Source organism: Pinus tabuliformis, chromosome J (assembly GCF_031772625.1).
Source record: "Pinus tabuliformis cultivar Carrire ecotype Pingquan chromosome J, CPIR1, whole genome shotgun sequence".
In the NCBI taxonomy this organism is placed as follows: domain Eukaryota; kingdom Viridiplantae; phylum Streptophyta; class Pinopsida; order Pinales; family Pinaceae; genus Pinus; species Pinus tabuliformis.
The window spans coordinates 133,960,962-133,975,529 of NC_142295.1; the positions used below are offsets into that span (position 1 = coordinate 133,960,962).

Here is a 14,568-nt window from a genome sequence, read left to right on the forward strand (position 1 = left end):
TGGTGCCTATCTTTGCACCATGTGTTGAATTTGATTTAGCACCAAATTTTGCATCCATTTTTGTGCCCATTTTTGCATCTTTTTTTGGACCATTTTTTACATCCACATTTACGTTTGATTTGTCTCCATTTTTCCCATCTCATTTTGCACCATATTTTGCGTCATTTGTTTCATCCAATTTTGCATCATTTTTAACACCATCTCTTGCATCTAATGTTACATCATTTTGAGCATCCAAATTTGCATTTATATTTGCATCTTATGTTGAGTCATGTGTTGTGTCCACCTTTGCATCTTATTTTGTGTCTAATGGTACATTCAATTTAGAGCCATTTTTTACGTCTACTTTTGTATTTGTTTTTGCACCAAGTTTTGCATCCAATTTTAAGCTATTTTATGCCCCTTTTTGCACTATTTTTTTGTGTCTACTTGTGTCCAATGTTGCACCATTATTTACACCGACTTTTTCATCCAATTTTGCATTTTTTTGGTGTCTAGTTTTACATCGTTTTCACCATCCAAATTTGCATCTTTTTTTGCCTCATTTTGTGTCCACATTTGCATATAATTTTGTGTCTGAGTTCGAGCCTAAATTTGCATGTGATTAGGAATCATTTTTTACATCCAATATGGCATCCTTGGTTTCACCTTTTTTCAGCCCCATTTTGCATCTTGTTTTATGTCCTTTCTTACATCTTTTTTTTTTTCCTTTTTTGCACCCAAGTTTGCATCCCAAATTTACACCATTATTTGCATCATCATTTGGCATATTAATTTGTAACGTTTTTTGCTTCTTTTTAACGCTCAACTTTGCATCTTATTTTACATCTAGTTGTTGTCTTTTTTTGCATCTAATTTGGTGCCCATTTATGTGTCCTTGTTTTTGCCCAATTTGATATCCTTGTATGCCATGTTTTGTTCCCTTCTTTGTGTCAACTATTGCACAATTTTTCACTTCTAATTTAAAACACCTTGTATGTCAATTGTTTGCATTTTGTATTAATTCCTAGTTTAACATCCAATTTTACTTTCAATTTTGCATCCATGGTTACATCCGCATTTGACTTCTTATATAGAGTATATTTTTCTTTACATATATGACCCCCTTTATAGATTCATAGTGAAATATATGATAGTTTCTAAATATCATTAAAGCAGATATCACAATTCAAAATCATTTGTAAAGAAATTTAAGAAAAATTGACAACATCCATCCAAAAAATAACAATGTGTCATTAACAATTTTCAAAACATGTATAAAATAGCAACATAATACTAATAAAATCAATATTATTTTTAATCAAAACAAGTAAAATTCAAATATGATTAACAAATCAAAATATTTCATGAATATCGTTATTCTACGATAAATTAACAACATACATAAATCAAACTCATCGTATGATTACAAAATCAAAATGTCTCATTGATATAGGGTAAATTCACAACACCCATCTAAACATAACAATGTCATTCTACACAATAATTTCTTCATAAAAAACAATGCATGTGCATGCCTAGCTACCACCACCAAGATCATCCTCATGATCATCTTGACCATCCTCATTACTCTGATCCACATCATCACCAACACCGCAACTATCATCATCATCTCCTCCTTCACCACCATCATCCTCATCCTCATCCTCATCATCTCCTGATATATGTTGAACATAATTTGGATCATCGTCTTGGCAATCATTACCTATAGCATTCTAACAAATAAAATCAATATTACATGTTAGTATTAATTACATAACACAACGCATGTTTTTGTTATACAATGTTAACCATAAAATGAGGTAAGATATACTAGCATTTGCACCAGATGTTGCAAAGGAAACGCCGTAAGGCATAAATTGAAAAATACAAATACAACAAAAGAATACTTTGATAAAGAATAAAAATATATTGAATGCTCAAATCAATGCCCCATTAACTGGAAGCATTTACTAGACATATCTATCAACATTAGGATTATACACAATGATCAAGAAATTTTCCATATACAAACAACAACTTCCACAACAACCTTTTGTCACATCCACATTTTAAGAAATGCCTTGGAACGTGATCGGAATCTTCCATATTGCCTTTTTCATTATGCAGATAAATCTTCCATATTGCTATTTTCATCATGAATATTGTTAGTTCATTGTTGTAAAGTGTTAGTGTGTTAAATTCAATACTATAAGTTCGACAAGTGAAAAACATTCCTCAATTAGCATAATATACATTTTTCTCTCACCGTGTATTTTTCAGTAAAAGAGCACAAGTAACATATTAACATGTATTTTCCCTTCATTATTTTCATCATAGAGCCAAGAAATCTACGCCTTATCTATAAAGTAACAAAAACATTTTGAAATAAGTTTAATATTTCAAGCCAGTGTCTAACCTATAAAGTAACAAAAACTTTTTGAAATAAATTTAATATTTTAAGCAATTGACTAACCTACTTTAATAATTGAAAAATTCTCAAAGATGAATTATACTCCATAATAAGAGAGCCAACATTGGAGCCCATACTTTCACTAAAACCAAAAGAAACACAACCACTTGTTAAGAAGAAATTCAAGTAATAATAATAAAACAAAAATAATAAACATTAAAGTATAAAATGGTATTTCCAACACACAAGTATAAATATACATGCTCTATGTCCATTGTTAGATTAAATGGGTGTGGAGAAAATTAGTAGAGAACCCAAAATTGTATTTCTAATTAGGATGGGTGGAGAAATGCTTTAAATGCGGGTTGTTGTCATTCTAATGAAACCCTTTGCAAAGGGGATGTTAAGATTCTGAGAGAAAAGCTAGGCTTGGTAGAGAACACCTTCCTTGTTTAACATTCCCCTACTGTAACCAAAAGGAAAGGGCAAGAGAAACAATAATTAGGTTTTTGTTCACAAGTTGTACAAAATATATAGGTGCTATTGATGTTTGAGTGAATAATGGGAGAGATTATTTATGAAATTGTGATAAGGCGCACCTAGTTTTGTCAGAAAGATGCATATTAATGACAAGTACATCACATTTAGGTAGCATTTCGTCAAGATTTGTCTCCAATGTTGCTCCAGTTTCCTTTTCCAATTCGGGTCCAATAGAAAGACGGTCGTGGTAAAGAAGCTTACAATTGAAGGGATGTACAAAGGAACGCAATTCAATTCAACATCATGTAATGTTTATTATTATTAGATTGAAATTTTGAAACAAACAACATGCATGCGTAAGAATTATGGAGCACTGATTTTTGAAAAGAAGTTTGCAACATCATGAAGTAGTACTAGATCCTAAGAATGAATACCTTCAAACGCTTAAGTAGTTCTTTGCCAATACGCCCTGCACCAATAGAACCAATAGTTTTCCCTTCTAGATCATATGACCTGTAAGAAATTGCTGCCACTTTCCAATCACCCTCAACAATTTGCTTATATCCAGGCACAAAGTTTCGCATCAATATGAGAATGCGCATTAGCTCATCTTCTGCCACGGACACCACATTACTTTCGCTGATCTTCAACCAATGATGATACAAACAAATCAATGGAATTAAAAAATATATCCAATATAAATAAAATGCGTTTTTTAAAAAGTAACTCCTAAAGTGAGAAAAATAAAGTTTAAAAATATAACAATGACAATTGTGTAGTTAAAGTGTAACCAAAACAAAAATATATATACAACAATAGAATAAATAAAATGCATTGTTTTAAAAGTAACTCCTAAAGTGAGAAAAAATAAAGTTAAAAAAATATAACAATGACAATTGTGTAGTTTAAGTGTAACCAAAACAAATATATATATATATATATATATATATATATATATATATATATATATATAGATCAATAGAATAAACCTATCAAGTGTGGATCAAGCAGTTTGTGTTGGATTTAGCCCATAAAATGTCATTTTCAAATTTAACAATAGAATAAACCTATCTAGTGTGGATCAAGTAGTTTGTGTTGGATTTAACTCATGAAATGTCATGTTCAAATTTAATGGAGAGGGGTCGATTTAACGGAGAGGGGTTGAGAGTGGGAGCCACTTGTGAAGGGTAAAAATTATTCCGTAAGGCACTTAGTGAGACAGAGCCTTGCACAAACCTATTGACAACATCCTACAATTAGACAAATCATTCTTCCATCAACCATTGGAGCTGATCTCAACCTAAACACAGTTTAACTGATTATATATATATATATATATATATATATATATATATATATATATATATATATATATATATATATATATATATATATAATGCACTGGAAATCTAAAAGTAGCATAAACATAGAGATACAATTGGAGAGTCTATACTGGTAATCTGGAAAGCTTGGTGCTAAGCAAAAGAGAGTGATGGGATGATGTCAATGTCCTCTAACCCTGATGAGGAGGGGCGGGGGGGGCAAGCTATTGGCTCATTGTTGGAATTGTCAAGCTCATGAAAGGATCCAATTGTATGATATACTATGTGAGGCACCCGAATGAGGATGCTCTGCTTTCTTATCTAATGAACTTTTGATAATATCATCTCCACTCTGCTGAATGTGGGGGCAAAAGTCAATTGCGAGATCAAGCATATTTTTGCAAGCATATTTTGGAAAACAATCATTACAAACAGATTAAACAAAGAAGAGCGCTTTGAGATCTTCCGCAAATCTTTCAGGAATGTAATAAGAGCAAAATAAAACCCATGGGTAAGTACAGCCAAAAGGATAATGAATCAATCTAGTCACAGTAAATATCAATATGATAATCTAGGTAAGATGTATTGTCACTTTTCCTGATTTCAGCCCTCTTGGCACCGGTAGGTTACCTATATCCTTGGGAGAATAGTGACCATAATTATTTTTGGTTGAGAATAGCATTAATTCTCCAAGAAACAGAACCAGAATCATCACAGCAGTGACTACAGTTCAAACTTTGGACCCACATCCTTAATATTTATTATTAAGGCTCCACCAGTGGAGCTAACAAAAAGAAATTGCTCAAGCAAAATAAACCTAAAATGTAAAATCTGAACGAGGTATGGGTTACTTCTCCTGCATACCAAAGGATTCTTTTAGGACCCCTCTAAGTCCACCAGATGCCTCCTCACATCCCTTCAAGTGGTAGGTGCTTCAAAAAATCCAGTTAATCTATCTTAAAGTACCATGGTTGCAAAACTGATTCTAATGACTCTTTGTTGCCATGGTTGCAAGGGCTATTTGAATTGAGAGTTGTTTGACAGATGCAAACCTCCCAAGCCATGACAACAATGCACCATGCCTAATAATCACAAGTTATTATAAATTTTCCTCCCCTCAGTGACGCTGTCCTTGTGTTCTTCAATCAAATAAATCAATTGCAGAATTTAATTAACAGAGAAATATAAATTCTGAACACAGCTACCATTACACACTAGCTGTAAAACAGTAAATAGCAGAAAAATATATTAAAATTTAGCATACACATGCACAGATGATTTCTTCTTCTAAATCAGTTTTTCATTCCTTAAACAAAGCTTGCAAGGAAACTAGGAAACTATATTTTGCATGAATTGCAGGGGATCTCAATTCAGCTAAAGTTTGCATCAGCTAGGGATCGGAGAGTCTGCTATTTTGGTCAAGAGTATAAACACTTCTTTCAAACCTCCTTTTGCAAATTTTCAAGAGCTAGGAATGTGGAAGTGTACACCAATGCAGGATCAGATCCCACATGCAGTGAGTGAACAGGGAATCTCAGGGCAATCTGATGGAAGAGACCCATGCTTTTGAAAGAGCGCACATACTTAATTCATTCAATGGAAAACAACAACTTGTAGAGGTTATTATGGGAGATTGATGAGGGCAAGCAACCATGGTAATGATGACACCTCAGATCAGATTCCTCAAGCAGCGAGTGAACAGTGAATCTCAGGGCAATCTGGTGGAAAAGACACATGCATTTGAAAGAGTGTGTATTCTTAATTCATTCAATGGAAAACAACAACTTGCAGAGGTTATTATAAGATAATGATGACGGCAAGCAGCCATGGTAATGGTGACACCTTCGATTATGGATAATATGCATTTTCTGATGCGGGGCACATTGAAAGAGTTACACCTCATTTCTATCCTATTGTGGACAGCGTGGGGCATATTGAAGGAGTTACACCTCATTTCTATCCTATTGTGGACAGCATGTACATGCATGCTCAGGCCTAGGGAGCATTTTTCAAGGAGACAGAATTCAATAGTGTAAAAACTTCAGTGAAACGTGGTTGGAGCCCCTGAGATTGAATCTCAGGTTTGACTGTAATTACCAAACAGTCTGATATTAATGAAAAATCTTGAGTACTTGGTCTACAATTTTTCTCCTATTCTTGTCCATTGTTCACTGTTAATGAATTTTCAGATGTCTATTCTTAGGTAGGGCACAAATACCTGCATGGGTAAAACTCCAGTTTGGGTAGAGGGTGCAGTTCGTAAGGAAAGGGATCCATGCTTGCATGTTCCAGTTCATCATCCAGTTGAGGTATACTTAACTGTCACACAGATCCATGCAGCTGGGCACACTAGGTGATTGGATGAGGGTTACGGTTTGTTTCAGTTACCTTGAGCAAGGGTGCAGTTCATAAGGAAAGGGATTCATGCTTGCATGTTCCAGTTCATCATCCAGTTGAGGTATACTTAACTGTCACAGATCCATGCAGCTGGGCACACTAGGTGATTGGATGAGGGTTAGGGTTTGTTTGAATTACGTTGAGCAAGGGTGCAGTTCATAAGGAAAGGGATCCATGCTTGCATGTTCCAGTTCATCATCCAACTGAGGTATACTTAACTGTCACATGGATCCACGCTTGCATGTTCCAGTTCATCATCCAGTTGAGGTATACTTAACTGTCACATGGATCCATGCAGCTGGGCACACTAGGTGATTGGATGGGGGTTAGGGTTTGTTTGAGTTACCTTGAGCACTTCATGCATGTGACCAGATATATTGTATCTTCCTTTGCCTTCCTATTCTATAAAGAAAACACACAGCACGCCACTGTGTTGGTTAGCGATTTTTTGGTTTTCAGTTGTTATGATGTATTTTCTTCTTTCCATATTCCATAGAAGATAGATGTGATTGAGAGTTGAGATATGTGTACTCATTGTTTTTATTTTTCTGCAGTATATGTTTGTAGATTGTAGGATTCAAAGATTGATGTTTTGATAAGGTTTTGCCATTTGGTGTTGAAGTTACTTAGGACTTTTACAATTATAGTGAGTGAACAATTTGTTTACCATGGTCTAAAAGACATTACCATACTGGTAATGCAAATAAAACTAGGCTTAACCAACACATTTAGCCAAAATTAACCATCACACTAACAAACTATAAGAACAAAAGAAATCCCAATAACCTGAATCGCGAAGATGGCTTCAAGCTCATTCAACCTTAGCAGCCCACCATCTATCACATTTCTGCCCATAAAGATCTCACATACTTTGTTCCCTTGCCTTTGTTCCTCACTCCTCCCTCTCCCACTTTCCTTATCCCTTCAATAGATTTATTATTTTTTCAATCTCTTTGCTTCATCCTTTTCCTCATTCTTATTTCTCCATAACCATTCTGTCTTCTCCTATCTTTTGTTTAATCTATTTCCCTTTTCTTTACAATTCTATCCTTTCTCCCTCTTTTCAGTATCTACCTATCTTCTTATTATTTGACCCCTTCTTCCTAATTATTTTCATTACATATTTTTTTCAAGTTATTTAGGTACTTCTTTATGTTTTATTACCCTTCTACTTTCCCACGTGTTTCTCATTTACTTGTTGATTAACGCTTTTGGTTTATTTATTCCATTCACGTTTTCATTCATTATCAATGTCAAACTTTGTTAATTAGAATATTATTTTTAGTTACATTTTCTTGTTTACTCGTTCTCACCTTCAACATCAATTCAATTTTAATTTTATTTTAGTTAAAACTTTTTAATCTTCTTGTCTTTATGATTATTTTTCAATGTTTAATAATACTCTCTTTTACCTTTTTCTTCCTATCGTTGAGTATTATATTGTGTTTCCTTTAACCTGATTTCTTAGCTACTTCTTTACTAATAATATTATTCAATCTCTGCTATCTTAAAAGACTTATACCTCTTGTATTTTCCTGTCTTCTTCCTCCTCAACAACAATTCTCATCTCTTTATTCAGTTTTGAAAGTGTTCAACATCAAAATTGATTACAAAGAAGATATCTACAATCAGTATTCCAAATGGAAAGCCCAACAAATAGGAGGATATCAACAACAATTTGTCTCTTACTACAACATGGAATTTCAATCTCTAGGCCTTATTGAGGAACAAAGGTAGTCATGTAGACTTTGTATGGATATAGCTCACAGGGTTCCTGAAACCAAAAAAGGATGTTTGAGTAGTCATTGATCTGAAATTTTTTGAAAACTACCTTGCCAAATATGGCAGAGGATAAATCATCTATTATCACCTAAAAACTGCTCACTTGCAACATTTTTTGCAGTCACACACATCTAGATTGGATAATTTTGTGTGAATTTTATAAGGCATCCTAGGACATTATCATGCCAAACTTGCTTCAAGTGTAGAAAAACGCCTATATAACAATCATTAAGGGAACAATGTAAACAAAGGTGTCATTTGGTTCATCCCCAAGTCTAGGGACCTTATCACAAGTTGGAGATTGATCACCCACCTCAATGTCTCTTACAAGATTCTAGCCAAGGCCTAGCCATGCATGTCAAGCACATTTTACTAAGATCATACATCTAGAACAAATAGCCTTCATTGGGGAATGATTTATTCTGGGCAATATTATAGCCATATGGGAAAGATTCAAGTGATTCAGATTCTCAAGCCTCAACGCTTTATTCATCAAAATTAACTTTCAAAAAGCATATAACAGGGTTGAGCGGCATTTCATCCTGGCTATGCTCGAGGATCTCAATGTTGGCCCCAACTTCCCTAGTGTCATGGGAACTATTTTCTGAAAGGAAAGAATGTCTCTCAATGAACAGTAGTAAATTTGAACAAGTTGCACTCTTTCAATTTTTCCAACAAGGATACTCATCAGCTCCTATAGTCTAAGTGAGATGGAAGTTGGGGCCTTGTGTTATTTCATCTCTCACAAGGGCCAAGGATTAACTAAAGGTATCAGTCTCCTGAATAGTGAATTGGGCAACCAGTCAATGGGGACTTTGTCGATGATTTTTTTCTCAAGATCTTGTAGGGGAATAGAAATCAATAACCTACATGATAAATTGTCTTCAAATATTTGGCTTAGCCTCTAGAACTATAATTTAGTGGACCAAAACCAAATGTTTTAGACAAAGCCAACATTTCTATTTGAATGACAGATCAGTAAGGGATTCAAATACATTCAAGTCAAATATTTAAGTTTCTGGGCATCCTAATCAACTTTCAAAGGTCCCTCAAATAATTATACAAGATGGTCATCCAAAGAGTTCAAAAGAAAATTGAAAATGATTCACCAAGCCATTAACCCTAGCTACCAAATCCCAAATCTCTACTAAAATCCTTACTACAATTCATATATATTCTTCCTCTTGCCAATTCCGCTCAATCAGTGGAGAAAACAATTTGTGGCTACGAGTAAAAATGGAGGGTAGTAAGAGCTTTTACAGAAAAATCAGAACTTTATTGCATTCCAATGATTAGGGACCATGGGGATTATCAAAACGCATACCCAAGCTTAGGCCTTGTGCAAAAATTGAATTATTAGTGGCTTAGAGAAATGAGGCCTCGAAGGTTCTTGTGTAAAATTGTCCTATCGGCATGAATTCATGGTATGACTTAAAACTACAAACTCATGTTATCATCTCAACCATGGTTAACATAAAAAAGGCCTTTGTCACTCAAAGCATATGAAGGGCCTAGAAGACTATCAAGCTATTCTTGAAATAGAGAGGCCAAAGGTTCAATTTTGGTTTGTCTTTCGATGAATACTCCTTATAGTGATCCCTATCCTTTTGCTCAAAGGCAAAACCTATCATTATCCCTATCAAAGGGCCTTTGATCCCTATCCATATCAAAGCATGTGAAGAGCCTAGAAGGCTATCAAGCTATTCTTGAACTAGAAAAGCTAAGGATAAACATATTTCAATTTTTCAAGAGGCATTAACACAAACAAAAGCATTTTTACTCACAAATTGAAGACTAGGTCACTCGCCTTGTGCTAAAAAGAGTCATTCAAAGTTCAAACCAAGGTTATCAAAACCACTTAGATTGGATCAAGTTCAACCAATTTGAAGCAATTATCAAGTGAAGGGTCCTAAATCAATTCACAACCGAGTAGTTCAACACCTTTTCAACTGAGTCCAATCCAGACCAATGTTCGATGAACCTAAACCCACCTGCACAGTCCCATGACAGATTGAATAGTTCTTCATTATTGTTTTTTTACTGATTTTTGATCTAGTCTCAATTTCAATTTTAGTTCTAATAATTTTGGCTCAGGCTTACCAATCATAATAAACTCATCCTTAATCCCTCCTTATCAAGTCAGGTCTGCAATCCCCTGTCACCTTGTGGAAGGGTTGGAATTGTACCAAGGCCAAAACATTCAAGAGGAATAATTTGGTTTATGGCCACAAATGGCTTACCATAAACCTATGTAGTTGTTCAATTAAACAAAATTTGGATATTGAAATGCACATACGTGACTTGCCTCCTCTAGCTATCCACTATCTAGAAACCCTTAACCCAAGAATACTTTCTTTGCCTTGTGCCTCATCTAGTATGGCCACTGCTATGGAGTTATTGGTTGAACATCGAACTTTGATGCACAGAATTGAGGATGAACTCTCTAGTCTTCGTCAACAAATTGAAGGCCTACAAACTCCACTCGACAAGCAGACCTCCGAATCCACTTTCTCAAGCAATGTCATTAGCAATGTAGCTCAAGATTCTCCTGATCTAGATGTAACAGTGTCCCCTCAGAAGAGGGGATTTGGACCCGGCGATGTCACCCCTCCTCCCGAGAATTAGCATGTTGGTCTGTAAATGCTTTCAAATTTTGTATGTTCTTTTGGTGCCTATATAGTATATACATATAGGAATAATAGTTTTGACATAAAGGAACTCAAAATTTTGACATAGTGGGCATTCCAAAGATGGATAGGATTGTGAATTAACAAATGGAAATAGTTCCTCCTTTGATGTAACTGCTGCATTCACAAAGCAGATTTTCATTGATACAAATGTTCTCGTTCTAGTTTAAAAAAAACATATGTAGAAAAGTTATAAATATGGGGTTTCCCCCACATTTCCATTTTGAAGGGGTCACATTTTCAGGCGTTTCAGAAACTTTCAGATGTTTACACATTTATGCAACTTAGAAGCAAGCATTTAATACAAAAAAGAGAACAAAGTTTCCATTTAACATCTATCCCACTTAAAATTCATGAAAATCCAAATTATTTCCTTAAATTTAAAAAAGCTCGTTGCCAGGCTCAAGAGGGTAGCAGCATGCCCTTCATATCCCATATATATCAATTATCTTATCTAAAATTATTTGCTTGGCCTTCTATAGAAATATCTCCTAGAAGGGCAAGATCTAGGTCCAATAAGAAACAAAGAAAAGAAAAACTGAGGAATTGGATCTCCAGATGATTACTGATAAATAAAATTATTGTGTTAACCACATAACTGTTAGCAGATGAAAAAGAAAAAAGATATTCCATGGCATCCAAATATCGATCAAAAGCAAAATAAAATGCAGCAAGTAATATTAGTTGATTCATCATAGTAAAATTACTCGACAGAAGTCCACAAAAAGCAACAATTAGACAAAAATTTAGCAATTAGTTAACAATAATCAATAGGAGCTTGGTTCCCGTAAAGAGGGGTGTTTCATACACCCACGGAGGTTCAAATCCCTCTGAGACATGTTTTACCCTCGTGGGCAATTTCACCATTCAATGCTCCGTTTCAAGCAGTTGGGATCAGGTGCGAGTCTTTGATGACTGTCGGAATAAATACCCACCATCCGCAGCTTCTTAAGCCAAGGGATTCTCCACGAGTGTTGAAAGCAGTCTACACTACATTTTAGTATTCCTAGAATAGGGAAGACATGCTTGAGACAGAGTGATAATAGGAAGCATCAAAATAAGCTAACAATTGGGTGGAACCTGAACAAATAGAAAAACAATATGTAACACAAGTCTCGAAGAATACCAAAATAAAAGGGAAAGTCACCAAAATATGAGATCAAGCTTTGAATTTATGCGAGCAAAACAGAAAAGCTAAATCACCAGAAGCATTCATGATGGTTATATAAGCAAGGTAGAAACCCTTTTTTTAAGATATTAAGCCGGTAGAATTAATAACCAGAACTTAGATACTATATTAAAACAGAAATTTGTACGGGCAAAAGGTTAGCAGACAAATTTATAGCTTTGGCAACCTATGAAAAGCTTCTCAGAACCTTAGACCCAAAAAAAAACCCTGAGAATACCATTAAAAAGCTTTCCTCGCCCAAAAAAGCATCGTCGGCCTCTTTTTATTTTTATCAAGGTTATAATTCAAATACCTGGCCTCTGACCATCAAACGGATCCGATCCTCTTGCACAGCTGGAGCGGCGTTCCCTCTCTCTATTATAGTTTCGTTGTCTCTCAAAAAGACGCTGAGACCGCCTTCATGCTTGATTTGCACAGCTGGAGCGGCGTTCCCTCTCTCTATTATAATTTCATTGTTTCTCACAATGACCCTATAACCGCCTTCTTGCACAGCTGGAGCGGCGTTCCCTCTGTCATCCATACCAGCCTGCCTTGCAATTTCACTGTTTCTCCGCAGAGTGAACAAATCCTAAATCCAATTCCTTTCGAGTTGAGTTGTATCGCGACCTCCCGCCACGGCGATTTCACTGTTTCTCCGCAGAGTGAACAAATCCTAAATCCAATTCCTTTCGAGTTGAGTTGTATCGCGACCTCCCGCCACGGCGTTTTACTCGAAATAAAATAGGTGAAGCGGATTAAAACCCTCGTACCGGATGCGTTAGGGCATATCAATTACATTTAATACAATTGTAGGGAGGAAATGCACACTTCAAGCCCCTTTAACGGTATATTTGTTTGAAACATTTTTATTTTTTTTAAATCGAGGAATCAATAATGGGTAGATACTAAGGTAATTATAGATTTATTTTAGTGACAACATTTTGAAAGAAAATTATGACTTGGTTTGAGAAAGGAAATGAAATGATATTTTAATATTTATCGACTAAAAATAATTTATGGGGCTATTAGTATTTTGTTTTTCGTTTTTTGCAATTCCATTTTTTTATTCAAATTGATGATGAGCTTGCTCAACCTTCGAACAATCCCATCGTTGAAAAGACAGTGCCAATAAACCAATGTTAACATATTCCCATAACTTTCTCTCATGTCTTTGAATGCATCACATTCCAAAATGAAATGTTTTTCTGATTCCACTACCCCAGACGTGCAAAATGTACACACCCGTTCTTCCCAAGCTTATTCAGTTCTTTTCCACCATCATATTTCCCACTGAAGTGATGCGAGGTGTTTAGCAAGAAATGTATGACTTAGCAACGTTTGATATGTTTAAAGATGTATTCATAAAGGAGGTTTCACTCACAAGGGGCATCTACTTCGATAGCATTTTCATAATGAACTAGAGTCTAATCGAGAATTTGAACTTAGGTAGGGAGAATGCAAAAGCATACCTTACAACCATCTTGTCAAACCATCTAAACCCATTTGAAAGATACATTATTAACATACCTTCCAACCATCTTGAAACCACCTAAACCCATTTGAAAGATACATTATTATGTTCTTATGGGACACATATAGGGATGGTTTGTTTGAAAGATACATTATTAACATACCTTCCAACCATCTTGAAACCACCTAAACCCATTTGAAAGATACATTATTATATTCTTATGGGACATATATAGGGATTGTTTTCAATGATTGAGTAGTTAATATATAGGGTGTCATTCAAAGTTGTATACCTTAGATTACCTTATATTGATATAGTTTGAGAAATTTAGTATTAAAATGTTGTTTTTTAAAGTAGGTTTTATTTATTCTGTTATTGGTTGGTAGGTGAAAACATAGTCATCGACTTAACTAAAATTATGACGTCAAAATGAGAACTCTAATGATAAAAATTGTCATGTCCCTTCTCAAGCAAATTTGTAACAGGGTGTTTCCACGCATTTTTGCACAATTTTGGCTAAGGGAAAGAACCCAACATTTTCAACTTAGGGACTTAGGAGGAAATTTGACTTAATTTGGTTGCTAGTGGCAGGTGGGGGCCACCCACATGAGAATTTGAACTAGGCCATTCAAATGTCTTAGAGGGAATTCGAAGTGTTGGATGGAGGGGCCCACATGAGACAAGCAAGACCCACAAGGATAAAAGGAGGAGGGAGCTCTCATTTGGTTTCATTCTTACACCTTGCAATCAAAATTACTTGATTGTTCGCCCTGCCATTTAGTTGAGTCAACCGGTTGTTTAGCCATGAATCTCTCAAGCAAGAGATTCAACCTCTACTTCGAGGGACCGTTCGTGCCCGCCCTAGAGAG

At 35.2% G+C, this 14,568-nt stretch overlaps 1 protein-coding gene across 1 annotated transcript; it reads right to left on the reverse strand.

Annotated features, from left to right (window-relative positions):
- Window positions 1–1,372: 1,372 nt before the first annotated feature.
- LOC149225984 (uncharacterized) lies at window positions 1,373–13,011 on the reverse strand. Its single transcript, XM_089375184.1, has 4 exons — window positions 12,940–13,011; window positions 12,542–12,855; window positions 3,307–3,516; window positions 1,373–1,715 (listed from the first exon to the last, which is right to left on the reverse strand). Exons 2-4 carry the CDS (start codon window positions 12,767–12,769, stop codon window positions 1,518–1,520), a joined length of 636 nt encoding a protein of 211 aa, XP_089231310.1. The 5' UTR covers window positions 12,770–12,855; window positions 12,940–13,011; the 3' UTR covers window positions 1,373–1,517.
- Between the last annotated feature and the right edge of the window lie 1,557 nt (window positions 13,012–14,568).

What these genes read in the sequence shown, in the direction of transcription:
- LOC149225984 (XM_089375184.1), bottom strand. Translation starts at nt 12,769, where the DNA reads ATGGATGACAGAGGGAACGCCGCTCCAGCTGTGCAAGAAGGCGGTTAT. An exon ending in GTTTGATGGTCAGAGGCCAG is followed by an intron (nt 3,517 to 12,541) that starts GTATTTGAATTA and finishes CATTGGTTGAAG; the next exon opens with ATCAGCGAAAGTAATGTGGT. An exon ending in AACTACTTAAGCGTTTGAAG is followed by an intron (nt 1,716 to 3,306) that starts GTATTCATTCTT and finishes TTTATTTGTTAG; the next exon opens with AATGCTATAGGTAATGATTG.